The sequence below is a fragment of the Camelus bactrianus genome, chromosome 24 (genome assembly GCF_048773025.1).
Source record: "Camelus bactrianus isolate YW-2024 breed Bactrian camel chromosome 24, ASM4877302v1, whole genome shotgun sequence".
Taxonomy (NCBI): Eukaryota; Metazoa; Chordata; class Mammalia; order Artiodactyla; family Camelidae; genus Camelus; species Camelus bactrianus.
Window position 1 is genome coordinate 3,908,429 of NC_133562.1, and position 25,700 is coordinate 3,934,128.

The 25,700-nt window shown below is 44.6% G+C and overlaps 1 protein-coding gene across 1 annotated transcript in view; it reads left to right on the forward strand.

The window, feature by feature from the left end:
- L3MBTL4 (L3MBTL histone methyl-lysine binding protein 4) overlaps positions 1 to 25,700 on the forward strand; it is a 240,092-nt gene that overhangs the window by 48,839 nt on the left and 165,553 nt on the right. The window contains 2 exon segments of the mRNA XM_074352471.1: positions 7,576 to 7,630; positions 25,503 to 25,594. Coding sequence (XP_074208572.1) covers positions 7,576 to 7,630; positions 25,503 to 25,594 — 147 coding nt within the window.

The window sequence follows — 25,700 nt, forward strand, 5'->3', positions numbered from 1 at the left end:
GCTGCGTAGTATTCCACCCTGTGGATGTCCCCTAAGTTATTCAAACAGTGCCCTCCTGTAGACATTTAGGTGGTTTTCATTCCTCGTCATCACACAGAAAGTTACAGCCAGTGTTCTCATTCATATTTCTTGTACTTTTACATTTGATTCACAGATAAAATCTTACCAGTAGAATCCTTGTACTAAAGAGTTTGTGCTTATACAATTTTGATGAGCCTTTCATATCATCCTCCAAAGAGGTCGCCCCGGGTGGTCCTCTCTGTGACGCCATCCTTGAGAGTGGTGTCAGTAAACCCTGCCGTGTGGATGACTCGTTGCTGTGCTGGTCTCTTGGTGCCGCTGCAGACTTGGCGAGGAGTTTCCCCACCCCATCAGACTCCTTCTCACGTATGCTTTTCACAACATCCGGCACAAAGGCAAGTGTCATCGCAAGTGCCTTTGGTAGCCTTTTCCACCCACCACCTTTAGGATTGACTGGCAAAGTGTTGCCACAAGACAACTGGGGAAACTAAGCATTTTTTTCAAGGTGATTTCATAGATGTTTGGTGTGTATGTGGGTGTTCTGGGCATAAAACCCCAAGCCATATGTAGGCTATAAAATTTCAAATTTCCTTCATAAAAATGCAAGTTTCTCAAATAAAAAAGGGAAATTTTATTTCACTAGACAGGAATGAAAGATGTGTTGTCTAGTTGTGTATATAAAATATCTGATGCTGAATAAATGTTTGTTCCCATTCTTTCCCTCTGCAGCACCTAAAAATCTACCAATCCGCATCTAGTTAGTGAGTTATGAATGTTGAGAAATAGCAACATTTATTCTTAAGCATCTTAGAGTATTGCAGAATAAAAGAGAACTAGCTTATGCACCGTGTAGACTAAGCTCTAAGACTGAGCTTCAGGGGTAGGGGAGATCACGGTGGGGCTGGAGTCTGATCTTGAAGGATGAAGGGTATCTAAGACGTCCATATTTAATGCTTGATTTCATTTATTTAAAAAATAAAAATATCTAATGCATATTTAATGCTGTTGTAACAAATGTCTTTTAAAATCCAACCTGGTAAAATGCAAAATAAGGGAATGCAAATTATTTGCTTAAAATGTGGGTGTTCTGTAGGCGGCTAACCTTGAGAGAGAAGAGAGGGGAAGGGTCAGAGCAGGGGCGTCTGGCCAGGGAGGCAGCGCGAGGCTGAGTGTGGGGCTGGAACCCACCGTGTGACCGACGGTGGGTTTAGAACGGCTGTTGTGACTTGTCTGACAGAGCTGGTGTTGCTGTTGGCCGTTTTGCAGAATGGGTGTTGGGCTGGGGGGTCAGGATATCTGGATGATGATTTGCTGTGTGACCAAGGACAAGCAAGTCCTTTACCAGCCTGGGGCTGGGTTTCTTTCACAGAACAGATGCTTTATTTCAACACGTCTAAGTTTGGGCACATAATGAAATGGTGAGATGAATGGAGTGCATCTGGGTGGCCAAGCTCAGGGGGTCTTGATGGAAGAGCAGAGGGCGTTGTGCTTGGTACCGTGGCCCCCGGACTGGACAGAGCCACGGGAGGGGGCCGTGGTTGGCTTCAGCTTGGGTGTCGTGTAATGAAATCTTTGTTGTAATATCCTCAAATAGATACTGAAAAAATGTTTAGGATTGCTTTAGTTTCTTATTTTTCAGTGGTATCTAATTTTTTACGCATTTTGTTTTTCCCACACATGACTGGGATCAGTATGCATCAGCCAGTAGAGTACATCTGTACGTAAGCCATCAAGAGAAGATGTTCGTAAAGGTATTTTAGATTTTTCCCCCCTTTTTAGTTATACGTCTTAGCAAATACTGTTTTGAAGTATAGCTGGAATTTTGTTTTGGTTCAGGTATAGCGAGGTGAACAGATTGAGAGATGGCTGCCATTGAAAGGACAGTTTGTGTGAGTCACGTTCCCAAGAGGAGGGGCGCGTCGCACCAGGCAGGGCCCGTGGGGAAGGAGGCGGCAGGGAGAGGGGGAGTGTGGACAGAAGCCTCTACTTCACTTTTCTCGGAAGTGAGCGGGTGAGGCAGGGAAGCAGGTGAAGCAGCTTTGAGTAATTTCTCTGGTCTCTGGCTACAGGGGCTGTCGCTGATTGTCCAGCACCTGATCGTGGGGTGGTTTAGGGCAAGGGGACAGTGTCCCAGACTGCAGGGGCCTGACAAGGAGTGGGGACAGGGCCGTGGACTCAGCATTGGTGGGTTTGCACGTCGAAGGCGTGGTCCCAGGCATATAGTCTGCTGTCTCCAGGAGCTGGATCTCCCCTGTCCACAGGGTCCCCAAATGTCCGTCACAAAATACAGAAAATAAAAATCATGATTAATAAATACGGTGGACAGATTTCATTTAGAGTATTTGAACAAAACAAGGGCCTTTGCTTCTGTGTGTAGAGAAATAGGAACCCACCCTGCCCTGTATTTTTATCTGAAAGGTTAATTTCATTTATCGTCACGCTGTAAACCACATGGGATCAAAGCAAAAGAGAATATAAAAAGTGAACTTGAGACAGGAGGTGAAATTCTAATAGTACTTTATTACTGGGTCATTAAGTGGGATTTCAGTGTTTTCTGTAGTTTGTTAAACCAGAGGGCGTCACCCTCCATTCGTGCATAAGAGGAATAGCCAGGTGTTGGAAAATCCCTGTGTGTCCGAGGGACCTGTCAGACAGGGAGAGACAGGAGGGGCTTTATCTGACGGAGCCAAGGTGACGGCCAGAAATTGCCAAACACAAATTAGTGGGAGAAACTCCTTCTGTCTTGCTTCCTGGGTTGGAATTCTCAGACAGGGAACTGCGGGCGCTGATTAATTAGAAGACATCACTGAAACGTATCGTAAAGGCACATGGAGCGTCTGGGGCCATCGGGAAGGGCACGGTGTCAAGCCTTTTTGGTTATTTTCCCGCCTCATAATCCTCTCTTCCGAATCGGTGGATTTTAAGTTGGCTGATGGAAATGTACCATGGCAAACACTTATTTTATGTTCCTTACACTGTTATCTCCCCCCCTTTCTGAGCAATGTTCTTTATTCTTTTTTTTTAACATTTTTTATTGATTTATAAACATTTTACAATATTGTGTCAAATTCCAGTGATCAGCACAATTTTTCAGTCATTCATGGACATACACACACTCATTGTCACATTTTTTTCTCTGTGAGTTATCATAACATTTTGTGTATAGCAATGTTCTTTATTCTAAAAGCTCTGTTTTCAATTTTCAGAGCTAAACTTTGAAGCCCGAGAAGTCGCAGTAATGGTTTTATTTTTCTCAGTTCATACTGATTTCCTATAGTGTTCTGGTTGGGAGGATAAGGGAAAGTGCTCATTTTTTCCCTTAAAAAAAAATGAACTCTCTATTCAGTAATAGCAGTGTGGATTTATTACTTTTACAAAATAATTAATTAGCCTGGACAAAAGCAGAGACTGTTACAGCTCTCAGGAGCTCTGGAGAACATTTAGTCCGGCCCCTTTATTTTGCAGACAAAAGAAATCAGGTCCAGAGAACACAAGTCATCTATTCACAGGTACCGACCGGGCTCTTTGTGGGTGGGGTTAGGATTTGGCCTTAGGTTACCTGACCCCAGATTCACCATTCTTGCAGTATCATTTGATATTAAATCACTTTTTTATTTATAAAAAAAATTGTTCTAAAAATGAGGTCAGTAAAAGAAATGTAGATTTATTCTGCAGTACAAAGTCATGGACTTTTATGTGTATCTCTACATTTCTGTACCTTTGTTCCATTTGAAAAACATGTGGACATAAGGAGCTTGGGTAATTTAACTTTGAAGCTAAAGGTAATGTTATTTTTGTGTGGAGTATGCTGCTTCTAAGTAGGCAGAATTTCAATAGCAAATAAAGTGTGAACCAAACATCCTAATCCACCGAGTGAGTGACAGACAGCATATTATAAATTTCTTTTTATATTTGAATGATACGATGATTATAAAAATGCTTCGGTAGCTGTTCTGCTCACATAATCAACCCTTGAATACGGTTTCTTGTTACTGTCCCAGTTTTGCAGTAGAACCTTTATGGGAAGAGACTTATGTTGTTCTGAGTTATGTAAATTTCCTGTGCATTGAGTGAGCCAGGAGAGGTGAATTTGGGGTGAAGAGCTACCATAGAAAATCAGACCCCATTCAGTTCATGATTTCACATGCAGTGGAACAGAGGTAGGAGGGCTTGGATTGCTGCCTGCCACGCCCACTGCTGCCTGGCGAGCGTGGCACCTTGTGTGGTCCAGACCTTCAGCAGCGGCCTTGACTAGGGGCTTGTTGGAAACCCATACTCTTAGGCCCTCCCCCGACCTGCTGAATCCAGATTTGCCTTTCAGCAAGATTCTCACATGATTTATGTGCATGTTGAAGTTTGAGAAGTGCTGGGTTACAGTATGTTTTGTAAGGATGCAACTTTTATTAATTGCACAAAGGTATTCATGATAACTTTGGATGTGAAATCTGCCAGATGCAAAGGTACTAATCTTGAACCTTGCACTCATGCCTTCAGTCAGCAGGTATCTGTTAAGCTAGCCAAGCTATGTTTTGGAGAGGAAAGATGGTTAAGACACTGTCTGCCTTCAGTAAACTCAACAAAGCAGATGGGACCCAGTGTTAGACATCTGTATAGGATATTTCCAGGCTTCAGGAGTTATCCAGCTTAGCATGTGTGGAGCAGGGAGGAGGAAGTAGAGTCAAAGACAGCTTCCTGAGCTAACTCGTAAAGGAGAAATAAGCACATACTACTTTCTACTGATGATAACAGATCACCACAAACTTAGTGGCTTCCAACCATTTATGGTTCCGTCATTCTGTCTGTAGGTCAGATGTCCAGGCATGGCTTACATAGAGTGTCTGCTCAGAGTCTCAAAGGGTAAAATCAAATGGTTGGCCTGGCCAAGTTCATTTAGGAGCTCAATGGCCTCTTCCGAGCTCATTTGGTGGTCTGCAAAATTCAGTTCCTTGTGGTTGTAGGACTGAGGTTCCTGCTTTCCTGCTGGCTGTCCAGCAGGGGCTGGTCTGAGCTCCAGGAAGCCTGCAGGTCCTTGCTGCATGGCCCTCTCACAATGTGGCACCCACTGTTACAGGCCAGCAGGAGACGCTCCTCCAGTCAGCTGAGGTGGAGACATACATCTTAATGCATTGAGGGGTGATGTCCCATCACCTTTGCCATGTTCTTGGCAATTTGAAATCTGGCAAAATACCTGTGATAGCTGCCATTAATTGTCTGCCATGAGGCACGTGCTTACTAAGGCTTTACCTGTGTATCTCTAATCCTTACATCTCAGTAAAGATGTTATTATCTCCAAGTCATAAATTAGGAAACCGAAACTCAGAGAAGTTAGATCACTTGCCCAGGGTCACACAGCTGGTGAGGGGAGGAGCAGGGGTGTGAACTCTCAGCTGACTAAAACTTGAACAGAACAGAACCCTCTTACTGTGTGTGAAACACTCAGCAGCCAAGGAAGCATATTTAAATCAGGCTGTAGTAAGTACAGCATCGTGGCTCCGGTACTTGGATTGACGGGTCAGCGACAGAAACAGAGGAGACAAGCCGCAGGCAGGAGCCAGTGCACCCGGGGATTTAATGTGCAGAACCCTTATCTTAGACTGATGAGGGTGGGGGCTGTCCCTTAAGTTGTCTTGGGACGGGTGAGTAGCCACCTGGGCAAAAATAGCGTGTCTTAACTTCACACCGTGTCCCGGCACAAATTCAGATTTGTCAAAGATGTAAGTGTAAGCAGTGAACCGTAAGTGTAACAGACACAAACAGAGAAGAAGGTTTTTATGTGGGAGTGGAGAAGGGTCTCACTATCACTCACCTCTAGAAGCCACGGAAGGGAGGTCTGATAATTTCATTTCTCAAAATAACAAACAACAAAAATCTCTGCATATTAAAAATCCTGTAAGAAAAGTGAAAAAGAGAAATGACTGACTTGGAAAAAAAATAAATAATGCCTCTCATATTGTAGACAGAAGACTAGTCTTCCTAATTTATCAAGACCGAAAGATGAGTAATCATTCAAACAGAAAAATGGGCCAAGGCTGTGAAGAGGTACTTCACGGAAGGGGAAATACCAGCAGCTTTAAAATATACAAAGGGATCTTCAACTTCTTCATAATGAAACAAATGCTAATAAAACTGTAGTGAGATACTACTTTTCTCTTCATCTGGGAAGAAAATCCAGAAATTTGGTAACATGCCCCGTTGGCAAGGCTCTGGGAAAACAGACCTGATCTGGGGCTTGTGGGGCTCATGTGGGGCCGGACTGGCAGGACATCTGACCCGGCACGTCTGCTTCTGAGAAGATTCTGTACACATCCCGGCACGTGTGCAAAATGCCACGTGTGCTAGTTTTTCACTGCAGTGTTATATGACTGGAAAAAAGACTGGGGACAATCTAGACGTGAAATACCCATTCAATGTGATACTGTGCAACCACATAAAGAAGGAGCATGCTCCCACTACCTGATAGCGATCTCCAGGCCATTTTAAGTGAAAAGAAAGATAGAAAACAGTATTATGATGCACTGTCTCTTGTGCACAAGAGCGGAAAAAAAAAGAATATATCTTTTTCTTTTTTGCATGTTTATAAAGAAAACTTTGCAAGGCTATTTCCAAATCTAGTAATGATGATTACTGGGTAGAGGTATCTTGAGTTGACTGGATGGGGAAGGACAGAGAAGTAAGTTTTCATATGAACCTTGAACCATATGAACTTTAAAAATGAAATAAATTATATGCATAAGCTAAGGCATCTCAAGGAATCTATCACAATCAATTCTATTGAGTAAGCAAATGGCAGTTTGATGCAATCATCTTCAGTCTTGTTGGTTTGGTTTGCTCACCTCATCAGTAAAGAAACTGTAATCACATACTAGATATATGTGGATTGTTGAACATTTATATGATACACGACTGCACAAATTGTATTTCGTACCTTAAAGCCAGACTAAGAAGCAAGAAAGTACAATATAAAGATGAAATTTAATAGTGTACTTAATCACAAAATAAATTCTAATTAAACAGTTAAAAACTAGTTTGCACTCATTAAACTATTAATATGCATGATTCTTTTTTGAAACCTTGATTCAAAACTTTGTGTTACTGTCACCTGAAGTTTCCTTTTTGGGTTGGGTTTTGATGGTTGTCGGCTTTAGGGTGACCAGCCCTCCTGGTCTACCTTGGACCGAAGGGCTGCCCCGCTGTGTGACTTCAGTGCTGTGACCAGGCCAGTCCCAGGCAACCTGGGACAGCCAGTCACCCTCGCCCTGGCTTAAAGAGATGTGCCCCAGAGTTATGCAGGAGGGAGCTGAAGGGACAGCTGTTGGCCAGACGTACTAAGTCCTGGTAGTCCTTTGTCACCAACATCCATCAGTGAGGCAAAGGTTCTGTGTAATTCACTTGCTGAGTTTTCATCTTCTTTGATGACAGTCAGCTTTTCTTGGAAACTAATCAGAAGTATTGCATATTTACATTTCCTGGCTTCCTGCAGACAGGAAAGTTAGTTTTCAGTGTTCCACACAAATATCCAGAAATAGGGTCTCAACCACATTTTCTGTGTTCTAGGAGCAAGCTGGAGAAGAGAAGAAGCCCAGGGATGGTGGGACCCCCTTGAGTCACGGTAATAGTCACCACTCTTTAGTTTCATTTATGATGAATGACTTTTAAATGGCATTTTTATTAGGTAGCTGTAGTTGGTTTAGATTTATTGATGTAAATCTGTGATAATAGTACCATTTATTGACAGTGTTTCACATACTCAGAATTCTGAGACTATCAGTGTCATCTGAGATTTTCAAATGTATGTATGTCTCAAGAAAAAGTCTGAAGCCCTTATCTCATTTTTTTGCCTTTTAAAGAAGCTTTGAGTAAAACAGCTTCTGATTTGTGAACTTGTGCCTGTGAATGAGAAAATAAGTGATGCTACTTAGTTTATTTATAATGCTCTGCTTGAGCTTTTCCCAGATTGGTTTAATCTTCTAATGATCGCATTCGTACTCTTCTGTGGAAGTTGTGCTTCAAAGGAGATTGTACATTTGCTCCAAGACGAATATCCCTAATTATGGGTATTAATATATCAATAGGTTTTACATAACAGCTTCTTAATATTCAACTAATTCTCTGATGCTTTAAATTTAAATCAACAAATACAGATGCCACTTCCCTGGAATATCTGTTCCACACACATTGTGATTAATGCTGCACAAACAGACAGCTGCTATTAAATTTTCTGTAAAACGTAGTTGAGTATGCAACATTTGTGCTGTTCTCGATGGGAAGGAAGCATGTAAATTTGATAATTCTCCCCTAATGACCTTATAAAGTCCCGTAAGTATGTGTTGAGCAAGCTTTTTCCCCTCCAATAATGGAAACAACTGAAAATGCCTTAAAGGATGATAACAAGTATTGAGGCTTTTAAAGACCATTTTATAATGCTTAGTCTTAGGACAGAATGTTGAAAATTTGTGATCTTCTACCTAAATGATTTTTGAAATGAAAGTTTTTGATTAGAGGCAAAATATTCTGCTTTAAATTTCTTTCTTTTTTTTGCTGTCACCCCAAGTCCCACCACGTTCTTTGCTGAAAAAGCAAAATAGAATACAGTAATCTGACAATTATGTAACTTGGTGTTCAGCTTCATTGAAGTGCACTCCTGTTATGCAACACTGGAATCGGGAAATAAATTTGGGCTGTACCTGGCCCTAACAGCAGGGTTTTTTCCGAAAGATTTTTCCCTCAGAGAGGTTGTGATTTATGGTGTTGTTTCTCCCCCGCGGCTGTATTTTCACACTAATGTAAATTGTTTTAGATTCTTTTATTTCATGGTTGAAGCATTTATTCTAGAAAAAGAAAAGCAGACTTAGGTCAACAAATTACAAATGTTCAGTCCCCCAACCTAAGGTTTTTTTTTTTTTTAATGATTTAGTATTTATAGTTTTCATCGTAGCCAATTATATGTTTGTCTCGAATCATTTTCCTGTTTTACTAGAAAGCAACTTTTTGCTGTTGTTCAGCCCCATTTTATAGTCAGTTGTCCCTTCCCCAAAGGGCCCTTCTCCGGCTGACTCTTCTCCAGGCCTGGTGCCGGTGTTGTAGCTGTTTTCTCCGGCTGTGGCGCGCAGCCAGATGTTTAGAAGAAGGATGAGGGTTGCTTTGTGTATACAGATGCTACAAACTGCTCGTTGAATGCAGACTGAATTATTTGAGGGACTTTTGAGGTGATTTATATTTTTACCACTTTGAATGGGATAAAGGAAACCATTCCCTAAATTGCCTGTTGTTTTAGTAGTACAGTGGGGATCTTCCTCCTGTAGTTCTTGGAAATAGATTAATTTTTTTCTGTAGGCTGCTTGCAAAATGAGATTTAGCCACTTACCTTATGTCTTTAAAATAATAACAAAAGAAAAACAAAAACTATGGACTCATGCATATTTATATGTGAACAGAAACTTGTATTGAAAAATAAATGCTTAATTTTTAGTAGTGATTTTACAACAAGCAAGATATTTCTTTGAAAATCACTACAAAACAATTTACTGGATGCCCAGTCTGTGCTGCTGACACTGGCCCCTCCGTAACAGGTGAGGGAGCTTTGTCTGGCTTCCTCAGGGTCAGCCCGACTAGGGAACGGTGGCTGCGGGGACTGAAGCTGCAGCTGGGAGCTCTGAAGCCGTGGTGCTTTCCACTTCAGCTGTGGCCTTTCTACTTTATCATTTGGTAGCTCCATTTTTAGTTTTTTAAGGAACCTCTATCCTGCTTTCCATAGTGGCTGCACCAGTTTACATTCCCACCAGCAGTGTAGGGCGTCCCCTTTTCTCCACAGCCTCTCCAGCATTTGTCATTTGTCGACTTTTTGATGATGGCCGTTCTCACTGCTGTGAGCTGATCCCTCATTGTGCTTTCGATTTGCGTTTCTCTGATAATTAGTGATGTTGAGCATCGTTTCATGTGCCTGTTGGCCATCTGTGTGTCTTCTTTGGAGAAATGTGTATTTAGCTCTTCTGTCTATTTTTTGATTGGATTGTTTGTTTCTTTGGTATTGAATTGTATGGGCTGTGTATGTATTTTGGATATTAACCCCTCGTCAGCTGCACTGTTTGCAGATACTTTTCTCCCATTCCATAGGTTGTCTTTTCATTTAATTTATAGTTTCCTTTGCTGTGTAAGAGCTTTTAAGTTTGATTAGGTCCCACTTGTTTATTGTTGCTTTTTTCTTCTGCCTTGGGAGGAGATTGCCTTGGGACTGATCTAAGAAAATAGTATGAAGATTTATGTCTGAGAATGTTTTGCTTTGTTCTCTTCTAGGAGTTTTGTGGCGTCAAGTCTTATATTTAGTCTTTAAACCATTCTGAGTTTATTTTTGTGTGTGGTCTTTTAATTCAGTTGGTATTTAATATCTTAATTATCCTTGTGTTACATCTCCTGTCATGGATTGTCATCTTTCAGTCTTGTAAAACCAAAACCATTTTTCAGAGATCTGTTAGTTTCTTGGTAATAAACTTTGCCAGTTTTATGTACTGAAAAAAATTCTTTAATTCCATGAATGCTTTAATAGTCCACGAAACAGACATCATACTAAACTTTCATCTCACTGAAGGGCTTTCCCTTCCTTCCCCTCCGCCTCATCCCACCCCGCACCAGCTCAGCTCTCGTGCTCTGACGGGCTGGCCCTGTTTCAGGTGCCGCCCTGGGTCCCTGCACCTCCTCTGTCTGCCTCCTGTGTGTCTGACTCAGTTGTGTGTGTGCTGCTCAGGCCCGCTGACCCTGGAGCCCCTGTTAGGAAGCCTTTCTCTGATGTCCCAGACGAGGCTGGGCTGTCTGCTCTGCACTCTCAAGGCCCTAAATGAGGCCCTAAATTCTATGAAAGCAGAGTGTAGTCTATAAGTATATTTTGGATTATTTGATTCTTCCCCACTAGACTTGGCAGTCTGCGAGTGAGGCCTCATGCCTGCTTTTGTCTGCTGCTGTGGCTGTGAAGCCCAGCCCAGGGTGGGTCCCCTGCGCATGTTGACTGCAGAGATGATTAGAGAAGGTGGCTGGTGAGGCTGCAGGCTGGTGGGGCCGTGTCTGCTGTGCTGAGCTGCCTGGACATTGAAGCAAAGTTAATAGACTTTGAGGCTTTGGGCAGGATGGTGGTGACCTCTCCTGTGGGGAGAGGACTCTGGGCTACCCCTGGAGCAGGGTGGGGAGGGCAGGGGACGGCGGAGGGCCGAGGAGACGGCTGCTTGACTGTTCCAGGTTCCGCACATGCTAGGAGGGAGGGGCCCCCGGGTCTGGTGAAGGGCCAACTTCAGGGGCTGGAGCAGGTGTCACTGGGCCTAGTGTGGGTGCCAGTCACCGGCCTCGGGAACGTGGGGACTGCACTTGAGGTGCAGTGCTGGGTCTTTGTCTGAAGATTGAGGGTCTGTGGAGCATTCAAAGAGTCTGGGTAGGAAGCTGGTGGGAGGGGCGGGAGGGGGCATCAGGTGTGTAGGCAGTAGGTGATCCTGTGATCCAGGGAGACCTCTCTGGGGGAGCAGATTGAGCAGAAGGCTGAGGAGACAGACCCCCGCCCCGCCTGGTGCAGAGAGGAGAGTCCTGTGCGGGACCAAGACGGAGCCCCAGGACCTGGCGGGAGCGCAGGCCGGTGGGCTCCAGGGACGGGCCTAGGGTGGTTCTCCCTGTGTCCCCTGGGGCCCCCAGCACTCTGTACCCGTCCGTTCTGCCTGCAAGGGATCTGCCTCTGTGATGGAGATTCTAGAGTAGAAACTTTTTTTCCCAATTAACCATAAAGCTGTATAAAGCCAGGATTTAGACGTTTATGACATTACTACTTTGATTTTCTTGTGTGTTGGACAGTATTCTCCCAAGATAAGCCTGTGGTTTGCCGTTTTCTTTGTGCTTTTAATTATCTGTAGTTGTCGTCACAGCACTCAGGACCTTGGGAGGAATTCTTTTTCTCTGATTGTTGTTACCATAATTAATTTTTTATGGATGGCAAATCTGAATTCAATAATTCAGGATTTAATTTGACAAGGAAGCTATATTTTATTGATGATTTTTAAAGCGCGGAAGGGATGCTTGGGAATTGGAACCAGTTATTTAAATTAGTGCACATTTATGGCTTATCAGTGTGATGGCTCCACAAAGTAAGACATTTATGCCAAAACTAAACCTTCTTTAGGGAAATCACTTCTTTCATATTTAAAATGATTAGCTGATTTATTGGATACGTCCCAGCCCTGACACTTTATGGCTATATTTAAAATTATTTTGGAAAGTTAGCATTATAAACTTTCTGCACAAAAATGCTAGGATGGTGAAATGTTTTTCTAGACAGCACGAGCTAATATAAATCAGATCCCTGAACATAAGCCTAAAGAGAGAGGAAACATTAACTCTAGATGCATTTTCAAAGTTATTTTATAATGTCTATTTTATGCAGTGAACCTTTGTTCAAATCAGAGAATACAATACCTACCATGTGATACTCGTGGTCCTAATCTCATTTATTATTTGTGAATTCCTTATTTTTTGTGTATTTAATTAAGTATGATTATTTGATCCATTTTCACAGTTGTTGAGCATTTAGAGACTTTTTGGTGGTGAGTCTGAGCCGTTTACTGTACTTGTTATTACACAGTACTTATTACTCCCGCCGCCCAGCTCGGTATCGCTTCCCGTAACCGTGACTTAGCAGCTCCAGCAGCAGAAGATTGTTCCCTTTGGTTCTTCAGGTTAGAAGTCTAAAGGCAGTGGGCAGAGCTGTGGCCCTTCGTTCCTTCCCAAGGCTCTTGGGGAGGCTCTGCTTCTGTGCCTTTTCCGGCTTCTAGGGGCACCTGCACTCCTTGGCTCATGGCCCTGTCCTCTGTCTTCAAACCAGCAAGGGAGCGTCTCTCTGACTTTTCTGTCATAGTCACATCTTCCTCTGACCACAGCCGGGAAAGCTTCTCCACTTTTAGGGACCCCTGTGATTATACTGGACCCACGTGGATGGTCCAAGATAATCTCCCCATCTCAAGAACCTTAACTTAATCACATCAGCAGAAGCACTTCTGCCGTGGAACATGGCGTGCAGTTTCTGGGGATTAGGGTGTGGACATCTTTAGAGGGCTGCTGCTCTGCCTCCACAAGTTCTCAGTTGCAGAATGACTCTGGGCTTCCTTGCAGGAAATGGAAATTATTTTGTGCCTGTTTCTAAGGGAACAGTGCCTTTATTGAGCGCCTTCAGTTTAGGGACTTTTAGTCGTGAGGTCTACAGTTCTGGCACTTTCTTGTTGCGTTTTTACACAACATAATTCAGGTCCACACCAAGGGCTCTCATCCCCAAACAGTCCTGAAGAGCCCAGAGGAGAAGAGGCCGGTGGCAGCGAATGAAATCTTCACTGCTGCTTTGAATGAATGTGCTTTTCAGGAATTTAATTCCTGAAGCTGTTCTAGATGTTTTTTACATTAAAAACTTTCCTTTAAACAGTGCTAGTTGTCTTTCAACTAATAGAAGTTCTGTCTTTTGCCCCAGATGGCCTGCTAGGAGAACTGAAATCCAGTGTTCCTTCATGGGTTTTCAACTTACATTCACTGACGATGATTCGTGTTTTGAAAGGCTGGCAAGCTGTGAGGTTAAGATATGATTTGGGAAATAATTCATTCTAGAGACTTTCAGTGTCGAGAGGAAAAACAGTCTTGAATAATATTCTAAGAATGTCCATTAATTGAAGCCCAGCAGGGGGTATCTTGAATAGAAGAAAGTCTAAATTCTGATTGACAGAGTTAAATTAATGAAAGGAGTGTTAACAACTGCAGCTCTGTTGTGTTCAGCGGACTCCGTTAGATGTCTCTAGGAGAAAAGATCAAGGGAAACATACAGTTAATCACTTTAGGAGGAGGATACTGCCGTCTCATGTAGACCGACGTTAATTTGATGACTTACAGCGTGGTATTCCGAGGGGAGTATTTTAACATCAACCCGTAATTATGCGGGTCTTCTTTAAGGAGTCTCGGTGATGAAAGTTACTGTTGTAGACCTGCCTGCCCACATCTGCCTCATGTCAAGGGGGAAATCAGTTAACACGGGGAGATCTGCACACGGACGTCCCCTCCTGTAAATGTGCTCCTTGCTTCACCATCACCTGAGACTTCCCGTAAGAACTTCGGGGTTTCTTAGTTCTTTGTTCTCCTCCAGTGATGAACTGCACGCACTCAGGAAACCTGATCCACGTTCCAGCCCTGGGGCAAGTGCCCCTTCATCGGTTTGATTTCTTCTTGTCCCTGTCCCTGTGTTCCTGGTCTCCTATCGGATTCCGTCTCTCGGGTGAGGTGTTGACTCTTTCTCTCCTCCTCCTCCTCTTGCTCTTCCCTTGTGTCCTGATGCATCAGTCTGTCCTAGAGTTTCTCAGTGTCTTCCTGTCTACCTTCCACCGGGAAGGCTGAGATTCCTCTATGTCTCAGCTGTGATTCTCATTTTGCACCTTTAAAGTTTAAATTGGATACAGTTAATTCATACTGAAATCCCAGACATTCTGGTGGTCTAGACTAAGAACCGTGGAACATAAGAGAGAAACCAGAAAGAGATGTGAGAATGTGATCCGTTACACACAGGCTGATGCACACAGTACAGGTGGTAAGTCAGTTTAGGGGGATAAAGCTTAGATTATATGATAGGTTATGCTTGCCAAGCTGACCGTCTATCCATTTGAAAATTAACTCCTAATAGATTGAAGACTGACTCTGATAAAGCCTTTTTTTAAAAAAAAAATTATCTCTAGGAGACAAAATGAATTCTTTAGGAGTGAGGAAGGACTCAGTCAAGAATGGGAACTGTATTTTATAAGAGAAAGTTGGACATATCAAACTCAGTTTTAATGTATTAAAAAATTTCATTATTTCACTCCTTTTGGAGGATGTGTTTGTTGGTTGTTTAATTCTTCCCTGACAGTTTCATGGCTTTCATTGCATTGAAGATGCCACTCCGTTGTCTTCTTGCCTGTGTTCTTCCTGGTGAGACGTCAGCATGTCTTACAGTCTCAGAGCCCCTCCTGCTCGTGTTGCCTAGCCCCCATTTCTGCTTTATTTTCTCTGTAAAGCTTATTGCCATCTGACATGCTGCGTACTCTACTTATTTATCTCTGTCGTCACGTACTAGCATTCATGGTGGGTAAAGGTAGGGATTTGTTTTGTGCTGTATTATAAGCTTCTAGCATATCGTAAGCATTTGGTTAATATTTGTTGAATGAAAAATGAAAACAATGAATAATGCGCGGAAGACAGTGTTGACTGTTCTGTCTGCTGTGTTCTCGTGGCTCTTAGCGCCTGTCTCTGCAGTTAGATTTTCCTTGTGCAATGGTTACCTGGTTCCCCACTAAGCTGTAAGCTCCTGAAGGGAAAAAAAAAAACAACTGTATCTTATTCATCTTTGACTCATGAGCACCTAACACAGTCTGTGACACAGAAGACCCTGTTTGTTGAATCAGTGGGCACACCTGGCTTGCATTGTTTTGTTTGTTTGTTTGTTTTGTTTTGTTTTACTGAAATACGGTAGATGTACAGGATTACGCGCATTTCAGGTGAACTGCATAGTGGTTTGACGTTTGTGTACCTCACGAAATGAGCACCACAGGGAATCCAGTACCTTTCTAGGTACAAAGTGGTGACGCTGAAATTGACCATGTTCGCGTTGGTTTCCTCTGTTTGGTCACTGTAATCTCACAGCTCGTTGAGCTGGTCACTCTGAAGGTTACTGTTTGCCATACACTTTTCCATATGCAGACCACAGACTCTGCCTCCAGCCGCTCCCTGTGCACCTCCAGGCTTCCTCGGACCAGCACCCTCTCCTTGTTTCCTTACAGAAACCACCCTGAGACTTATCCCACCACCTGGCTTTGGTTGCATCTCTTTCTCCAGCTTCAGGTCCCTGCCTTCTCCTATATCTTAGTCAACCTCTGTGTTCAGCGTCTCTCCAGGTACTGTAATTAGCGGCTTTGTAGAGTCCTCATGTCGTTTTACGTTTTGGTCTAGTTTGGTAGGGATTCCTCCTCTCTCCTTGAAAGAATACCCTCTCTCCTCCGTCCTGTTCTCTGGTTGCCCCTTCTCACTGTCCTTCACTGCTTGGCTTCCTTCCGTCCACGTCTGAAATACTGTGTTCCCTAGAATTCCGTTCTTGTCCCTGCCTGCTCTGTGCTCTGCATGCCCTCCCTGAGGTTCTCAGCCCCCCTGAATGCTAATGGCCACCAAATCCAAGTTCCCAGTCAGGATCTATCTCCTGAAAAATCTATTTTTAATGCCTCCTAGATAGTTCATCCTGCATATCCTTTAGAGTCCTTTGCATTTCGGAGATTTAGCCTCTCTGTGAATATGTTCATCCTGCTCTCTAAGCCTGTGCTGGCATAGTCATAAACTCAGCCTCCCGAGCTGGAAACGTCCACATCCAGGTCCTCTCTCCCTTCCCACCGACGTCCAGTGTGTCCAGCCCCACTCAGATGCCTACCCAGGTCCTTCTGCTCCCCTCAGTCCTCACGGCAGCTGTCTCAGATCCAGACTTCACCGTCTCCTGCCTGCTTGTTGCAACAGCCTCCTTTCTGCTCTATTATCTCCCTCCTTGTTCTGTTCCATCGTCTCTAAAACTGCAGCCCACGGTGTCTTTAAAAAAGAAATCTCAGGTGCCGCAAAACCAGCAACGGGCAGGGCAGAGAAGAAACAAGTCTAAAACTTCCCATGGCATTTCTTTACTGAAAAACTTCCACTGGTTTCACAGCACGTCTGTAGACTTAAAACTAAAATTCTTCCTGTGGTGTTCTATTAGATATTTGTTTTGCGAGAAAGAGAGATCACTCAGGGCTTCCTAGGGTAATGGGCTGTCCTGTAAAATTCACGTCAGGGGAGGATGGAGACGCTTGGAAGGCTGTGGTCAGAACATTGTCATCCTCCCTGTCTTTAGGGCCATCTGTGGCCAGAGTCTGGCCCTCACTCTGGGGCAGGAGGTCTCAAACATTAGCTGCGTCAGAGTCACCTGAAGGGCCTGTGACGACAGCTTGTTGGGCCCTACCCCCAGAGTTCCTGATTCAGTAGATGCCCCCAAATTTTAATTGCTGCCCCAAATTTGTATTTCTAATGATCTCCCAGGTGATACTGATGCTGCAGGTCTGGGTACCACACTTTGTTCCCAGACACATGGTTTGGGTTTCTTAACCGGTGCCTATGTATTCCCCAAAACACTGAGTCCCTCCAGATGTCAGATTGGAGTGATGTCTGTCTGTCTGCACATGTCTCCCCCCCTCGAGTAAGTGGCATGTGAGGACAAGAGGCGAGTTTCCTGTGTGGTGTCTCTACACCTGCTCTGCGCCAGGGAGGGAGCGATAACTGATTTTCGAATTCACTTGTCCTGAAATGAGACACAGCCTAAATGTGCAAATGAAGTGTTTCCGGCCTTGCTGCAGTGATGTGGCAGGTGGAATGTCAGTCTGGAGCTGCAGTTACATTCATGGAGCTGCTGTTCCGGGTTATCACCTCGTGGTGATAAGTCTTAACGGTAGGAAAGTTTTATCATCTCCAGTTGGTGCTGCAAAGAAAGGCGTTATTTATATCTGTGTGTAATAAAATGGGCTGGTTGCTACCGACATTGGTTTTTCCCATGTATTCTGAGGTTCTGCCCGACGAAGCCGTGTGCGGCGCGACTTTTGAAATGCAGTTGGAATACATTGTAAAGGGCTGTGTTCGTGGTTGATGGGATTGGAAAGGTGTTGCCCTGGGGCCCGAGTCACAGGACTGACTGACGCAGTTCTCTCCTTAAGAACGACAGTTATTCATTCTTCACCCCCTGACATTTGTAATTTTAGTCCAGAAAATCACTCATAAATATTGTGCAGCTTCCTAAGCTAGACATTCTTACTGCCAAGCGAGGGCTCCCCCTGTCGGCGAGTTCTCAGCCTGGGCTCTGCGCGGGGACAAGTGCGCAGGGCGGGGCCGGGCGCAGCAGCGTCCCTGGGGGCTTCTAGTGCTGGGGCTCCGAAAAAGACGTTTTTGTAGGTAAAAATGGGGCCATGCTAGAGAGAAATTTAAGGTCTGAAGAAGTCACCTAGCTAGATGAAACCAGGGCTTCTTTCCATATTTAAATAGCCTGATCTGCTTTCTTGTGATGGATTTTTACCAGAAGAGTTGAGAATAAAAATATACTAGCACACGCATATGGAAGACCATTCATATAAAGTCTTGGAGTAAAGGGTTCTTAAAAAAATTAATTTAAGTAAACTCAACTGTTCAGAACTTCAGGTCTGAAATGATAAAGCAGGGCACAGTGTGGTTCACAGAGTCTGAAAAGTCCCTCGGGTTGAGGCGGGCCTGGTCTGGGGTATATTGTACTCAACATGCGGACCTTTCTGCTGGTGGAGGGTCCTGCCTCGGTGTTGATGGTTACTGGCTGATCAGGGTGGTGGTTGCTGACGGTGGGAGTGGCCGTGGCGATTTCTTAAAATAAGACAGCAATGAAGTTCACTGCATCGAATGACTCTTTCTTTCACCAACAGTTTTTCTGTAGCATGCGATGCTGTTTGATAACATTTTACCCACAGTAGAACTTCTTTCAGAATTGGAGTCAGTTCTCTCTAACCCTGCCTCTGCTTTGTCAACTAAGGTTGTGTTCTGAATCCTTTGTTGTCATCTCAGCAATCTTCACAGCATCTTCACCAGGAGGAGATGCCATATCGAGAAACCACTTTCTCTGCTTATGTGTAAGAAGCAACTCCCCATCCCTCAGTTTTATCATGAGGTTGCAGCCATTCAGTCATGCCTCGTGCTTCTCTTCTAATGCAGGTTCTCTTGCTGTTCCTACCACATCGGCAGTGACTTCCTCCACTGACGTCTTGAACCCCTCAAAGTCATCCAGGAGGGGTGGAATCAACTTCTTACAAACTCCTGGTAACACTGATATTTTGACCTCTTCCCATGAATCATGAATGTTCTTAAAGGCATCTGTAATCTGAGACCCACTCCAGAAGGTTTTCATTTGACTTTGCCCAGATGCCTCAGAGGAATCAGCTTCTATTGGAGCGATAAGTCTTACGAAATGTGTTTCTTTAACAGTAAGACTTGAAAGTTGGAATGACTCCTTGATCCATGGGCTGCAGAGTGGATGCTGTGTTTGCAGGTCTGAAAGCGGCATGAATCTCACAGTGCCTCTCCCTCAGGGCTCGTGGGTGACAAGGTGCATCAGCAGTGAGCAGTGATGTTTTAAAAGGAACAGTAGTTCTCAACAGTGGGCTTCAAATATTCAGTAAGTGATGTTGGAAACAGATGTGCTGTCATCCAGGCATTGTTGTTCCATTTTCAGGGCAAAGGAAGAATAGATTCAGCAAAATGCTGAAGGGCCCTAGGGTTTTTGAATGGAAAGTGAGCACTGGCTTCAGCTCAAAGACACCAGCTGCGTTAGCCCCTGACGAGAGTCAGCCTGTCCTTGGGAGCGCTGAGGCCTGGCGCTGACTTCTCCTCTCCGGCTGTGGGAGTCTCAGACGGCGTCTTCCTCCAGTGGAGGCTCTTCGTCTGCACTGAGCCCCGTTGTCTGGGGTGGCCTCCCTCAGGAGCGGTCTGAGCTGGAGCTTCTGGGTGACCCGCCGCTGCTCCTGCCTCAGCCCTTGCTGCCTCACCGGCGCCGGCGTGTTACGGGGGCGCTTCTTTCCTTAAACCTCGGGAGCCAGCGTCTAGCTTCAGACTTTCCTCCTGCAGCTTCCTCAGGTCCCTCTGCCCTCACAGAACTGAAGAGAGTTACGGCCTTGCTCTGGCTTAGGCTTTGGCTTCTGTCCCGACCACTAGGACTTTCTCCGTATCAGCAATAACGCGGTTTTGCTTGCCTGTAATTCGTGTGTTCACTGGAGCCGCACCTTTAACTTCCTTCAAGACCTTTTCCTGTGCGTTCACAGCTTGGTTAACCTTTTGGTAGAAGAGGCCTAGCTTTCAGCCTGTCTTGGCTTTCCACGTGACTGCCGCACTGAGCTTAATCAGCTCTAGCTTTTGATTTAAAGTAGAAGATGTGCGACTCTTCCTTTCACTTGGACACTTAGAGGCGATTGTAGGGTTATTAACAGGCCTAATTTCAGTATTGTATCTCAGGGAATAGGGAGGCCCTCAGAGAGGGAGAGAGATGGGGAAGGACCCGTCGGTGGAGCAGTCAGAGCACAGCTTTTGCCAGTGAAGTGTGGTACCGCGTATGGGTGTGGTTCACGGCTTCCCAAAACAATTACAATAATAATATCAAAGATTGCTGGTCACAGATCGTCATAACAAATATAATAGTAATGGAGAAGTTTGAAATATTGTGAGAATTACGAAAATATGGAGACATGAAATGAGCAAATACTGTTGGAAAAATGGCACCAATAGACTTGCTCCACTCAGGGTTACCACAAACCTTCCATTTGTTAAAAAAAAAAAAAAAGCACAATAAAGCAAAGTGAAGAAAACCAGATATGCCTGTTTTTAAGTTTTTGAGAATCCTCCGTACTGTTTTCCATAGTGGCTGCATCAGTTTACAGCCTCACCGGCTGTGCACAAGGGCTCCCTTCCTCTACACCCTCACTAGCACTCATCTCGTCTTTTAGATGGTGGCCATTCAGCAGGTATGAGCTGAGATCTCATTTCTAGAAGGAAATTAAGGGCTACTCCAGTGAACACAAATGATAAGAAAGTGGAGCAGCCTTCTTGCTGATAGGGAGAAAGTTTGGGTGGTCTGGAGAGAGGGTCAGAACAGCCCGAAGGCGGGTCCGGTGGTCATGAACTCCCTCAGCTTTTGCTTGTTTGGGAAGGTCTTTATCCCTCTTGCGTTTCTGAAGGACAGGTTCCCAGGTAGAGAATTCTTGGTTGACAGTTATTTTCTTGTGATATTTTGAACAAACCATCCCATTCTCTCCTGGCCTGAAAGGTTTCTGTTGAGAAATTCACTGATAGTTTTATGAAGGTTCCCTTGTTCGTAACTTCTTTCTCTTGCTACTCTTAAAATTCTTTCTTTGTCTTTGAGTTTTGACAGTTTAATTACGGTGTGTCTCAGTGTAGTCCTGCCTGGGTTCAACCTATTTGGGATCCTTGGGGCCTCTTGGATCTGAAATGTCCATTTCTCTCCCCACATTTGGGAAGTTTTCAGCTGTTACTGCTTTAAGTATACTTTCTGTTCCTTTCTCTTTCTCTTCTCTTTCTGGAATTTCCATAATGTGAATATTGTTTCTTTTCGTTGTATCCCATAATTCCCGTAGGCTTTTTTCTCTCGTTTTCCTTTTTTTCTCGTGTTGCTCCTCTGACTGGGTGATTTCCCATGTCCTGTCCTCCAGGTTGCTGATTCTTTCCTCTGCACGGTTGAATCTACTTTTGAAACTCTCTATATTAAATTTTTCAGTTCAGCTGTTGTATTTTTGAACCATAGGGCCTTTGTTGTTTTGCTGGTTGCTGTTTCCTGATTAACTCGTTTTGTTCATGCATCGCTTTCCTAATTTTGTTTAGTTGTCTTTGTTTTCTTGTGGTTAATTAAACTTCCTTAAGAGAATTATTCTGAACTCTTTGTCTGACAGTTCATAATTCACCACTGGTTTAGGGTCAGGCATTGGAGCTTTGTCAGTTTCCTTTGCGGGTGTCACAGTTACCTGGTTTTTCATGATCCTGGATTCCTTATGTTGGTGTCTGTGCATCTGAGTAATGGGGCTCCTCTTCCAGACTGTGCAGCTTTGCTTTGTCAGAGAAAGTTCCTTACCAGTCAGCTCTGCTTGAGTTTCCAGTGTGTCTGCCAGTAAAGTCCTTGGGCAGTGGGGCCTGTTATTAGAGTTTATTTTGAGGTGAGGCACCTGTTCAAGCTCTGAGGATGAGGATGGGGGTGGGGGCTGGGCCAGTGGCCAGGAACAATTGGACAGGATGGCCGGCTTGGTTCCTGCCCAGGGGAGGCTGGAGGATGGGCTCCACGGTTGCCCGGCCTCTGGTCAGGCCTGGTAGATGGTGGGGACGGGGTGCGCATTCCGTCGTGGATGGGCTGTGAGTTAGTGCCCTCCCTGGAGGAGGGCAGCCTGGGACCCAGGGCCTGTGCAGCTCCCTGTCTAGGGACCCACATCAGGCCCGAGTGTGTGCAGGTGGGGCCCTGGTTTTGCTCTGCAGACAGGCAGCTCCACGCTGTGCTGTCTGTTCAGGTGCCGATGGACACGGGACTGTTGAGTGGGCTTCTGGCTCCCTGTGTGCTCTGGCGGGTCCCTGGTGGGCAGGCTGTGTTCAGTGATGGGGTGGAGGCACTGTGAGTTAGATGCCCTGCCAGGGGCGGTGGGGGCAGCAGTCTAAAGCCAGTAAAGCTCTTTGTTGTCTCACCTCGAGCTGACCGGGCCCTGAGTTCCCTGGACAAGCAGAGCCACTGGGCCCCATTTCTCCCAGGAGCCGTCACCAGCCCTTATGGTCAGGTGGTCTGGAAGGCATGCGCCCCCAGCGACTGGGCTGTGACTCAGCACCCAAGGCTCGAGGGCCAGTAGCTGCCTCATCTCGGGATCTGATTCAGGCAGACCTGCACCCCATCAGTGTCTGGGCCAGAGTGTACCCCAACTTGGTCTGCAGCCGCACAGAACCGCTGGCTGGATCACTGCTTGCTTGGGTGATATAGGTGTGGGCTCAGTCTGTGGGGGCCCCCTGTGCCAGCGTTGCAGGCCCCACCCCGCCTCCACCAGCCAGTCCCCAGTGGTGAGCCCCGCAGGTGCCCCTGCAGCCCTTGTGGGGCAAGGTCAGAATAGGGGCTCCCGCGAAGTGACCCACGATGCTGGGGATGGGGGCTGGCGGGGCCCTGGCATCCTCTTTCTGGCATCCTCTGGAGGAGCCTGGGACTCCGGGAGCCCAGGGTAGGGTGTGGCCCACAGTCAGGTGCAGCCTGTTCTCCCTTCTCCTGTGTCTGTCTTGGTCTCTCTGAGGTGCAGGGGGCTTCAGCCTCACCCCAGTCCCAGGGTTCTCTCAGGGTGTCCTGGTCTTGAATGATCATTAGTACTTGTGAGGGGAGCAGAGTCAGCAAGGACCTAGGTCACTGTCTTGGTGACATCACTGCTCACATACAAGTTTTTAAAGAACGCAGCTGTTGTAGAAAGTGAGATATTTACATTTGCTTTAGAGCCAACGCTGCTGTAATGTTTTCTTGTTGAGCTTATAATTGTCGTGAATTGCTTATATGAAAATAAGGCTGTTGAATAATCTTACCAGAGATTCTTTGGGGTTTGTCAAACTGCTTTGTCTGTTTAGCAGCATGAGACGTGTCACGTGTGGGGTAGGAGTGGCAGCGTCTCTCATGGCGTGACGGGCGGCAGCCTGCGCTCCTGGGTGTGATCACACAGAGTCTCACTGTTCCCAGACAGAGCAGGGAGCCCGCCAAGGACAGCTCTCTCAGCCTTGTTTGATGTCTGAGGTGCTTTCTGAAATTCTTATACCTTAGTAAGTGTATTTCTTAGCGAGAGCACATCAGTGTGCTCTGATTGATCAGTAGTAAATATTAATGGAAGAGCTCTGTGTATATAATTTAAACTAAAAGTTAATGATTTTTTCCTTACAGTCTGAGCTTAAATTACTCTTTTTTGTCAATTGTGTATACTACTGTCAAAGGGAAAAACAGTATATAGTATTCATTTATCTTTTGCTGACTAAACCAGGGACTGGGTTCTAGTTTTATTCCAGTGGACAGTATGCTTCTTGGTGCATTAAGAGGAGCTCAGAAAATATGTTTTTGACTGTTGAAAAGTCTGCATGAAATCTTCGTGCACAACTTGATGGATTTTTATGTTTGCTATTCCGTCAGGTGGCTCTGGTGTCCTGAGAGGTTTCAAATGTTGGACTTAGCGGTGGTCTGACCACCTGTCACCACCAGGGCTCTGGCAGCTCTGACCTTTCACTGTCTACCTTCTTCAGGCACATTCTGCAGCAAGATGAATGTTAGAATTAACACTCACAGACCACTTCTTACCAGTCTCCTCCAAGGATGTGTGTATGTGAGTGTGTGTGTTAGTGCAAGTGTGTGTGTGGTTAAATAATGCTTGTGAGGATTTTAAAACTGCAGAGAGTAACAAGTAAGAAAAGAATATTTACATTAATCCTACCACCCACGTGTAACCACCACTAATATTTTGCCGTTTCTTTCCAATTTCTTTTCTACACGTATGTTTGTATGTATGGATACATGTATACGCGTTGTGTCTTGCCCGAGGAAGGGGCTTTATGAGTATGTTGAAAACATGAATAGTTTAATATGTGTAATAATTTGTATTTTAAAATTTAGGGTAGTAAAATAATAAATAAATAGAAAAATAAATAAATAAATAAATAAATAAAACCCAGAAAATACTCAAGATATTTTATTATTTAAAAAGTGTACTTTTTGACATCTTTGTAATCATATATGTATATATGTGTATATGGTTGTATGTATATTTAAATATCATTTATTTAACTTTCTCCCATATTAATATTACTTCGCATTTTTGCTGTAACGATGTTGTGATGTACATTTTTGCCATCAACTTTAATCATGACTACTTCCTTAGCATATTAATCGTAGAGGAGGAATGACTGGACCATAGAATATAAACTTAAAAAGTTACTAATCCTTTTGGCCAGATTTTTATTAATTAAAAATGATATTATTACTGAATTACAAAGGACAGCTGTTCATTTAGAAAATTTGGAAAGCAGAAAATTAAAGTACAAAGAAAACTGGGAAGAAATTATTTGTAATCCTGACACCTAAAGGTGACTTCATTTAAGATTCTGATTTACATAATTTTAGTCTTTTTTATTTCCATTATGTATTTTATCAAGAAGGATCATTGTGTTTCCTAAAACTGCTTTCTTTTTCATTTAGTAGTTTATCGTTGACATAGCCTTTCTCTACCATTAGACAGTCTGCTGCAGTGTAGTTTTATGGCCTTCTATTAAGATGACACGTCTGTTAGTGCATTTAATTAGCCCTCCCCTGGTGGACCTTCAGTTTGTTTCTGCTGTTTCCCTGTGATGAAGAGTTCTGTAACTGCATTAAGACAGATTCCTAGACGGAGAATTGCTGGTTCAAAGGATCTAAATAATTTTTAAGGCTTTTGACATACGTTTCCACAGTGCCTTTCACCAGGTTGTACCAGTTGACACTCACACCAAGAAGTATTAAACTGAGGGTATAACAAAAAAAGTATTCAAGTCTTTTGCCCTAAAATTACCCAGATCATCTTCAAGAAAGCCTGTGCCTGTTCCCTCGTCTTGGGAGGCGCGAGGAGTGCCTGTTCTGAGTGCCCCTCAGCAGGGTCCTGGGTGGGATGCATTCGCTGTCCCCTACGTTGTTCTGGCACAGGAAGCGCTGAGCACAGTGGTCACCCGATTTTACTAAACACTCGCAGAAGGTGGGCGATCAGGCTCTTCCTGTTAGTTGCAGGGTCTTCTGATGATCAGTTTAAGTACTGAGCCTGCTTCTTGGATTTACTGTCAGTTGCATTGTTATTCTGTCACTAATTGTCTCAAGAAGAGCCGCTGTGTTTCCCTTGCAGCCCCCACCGCAGCCGCGCAGGAAGCCTGGTCCTGGGAGCAGTACCTGCAGGAGCAGGAGGCGGTGGCCGCGCCCGTGGAGCTGTTTTCCAAGGTGAGCCGCTCGAGCTCATAGGTTCTCGCAGAATCAACACGTACGAGAATTCCTGAAGATGAAATCATCTGTCTTGGTGGAACCCAGCTTATCTGATCAGTAGGCT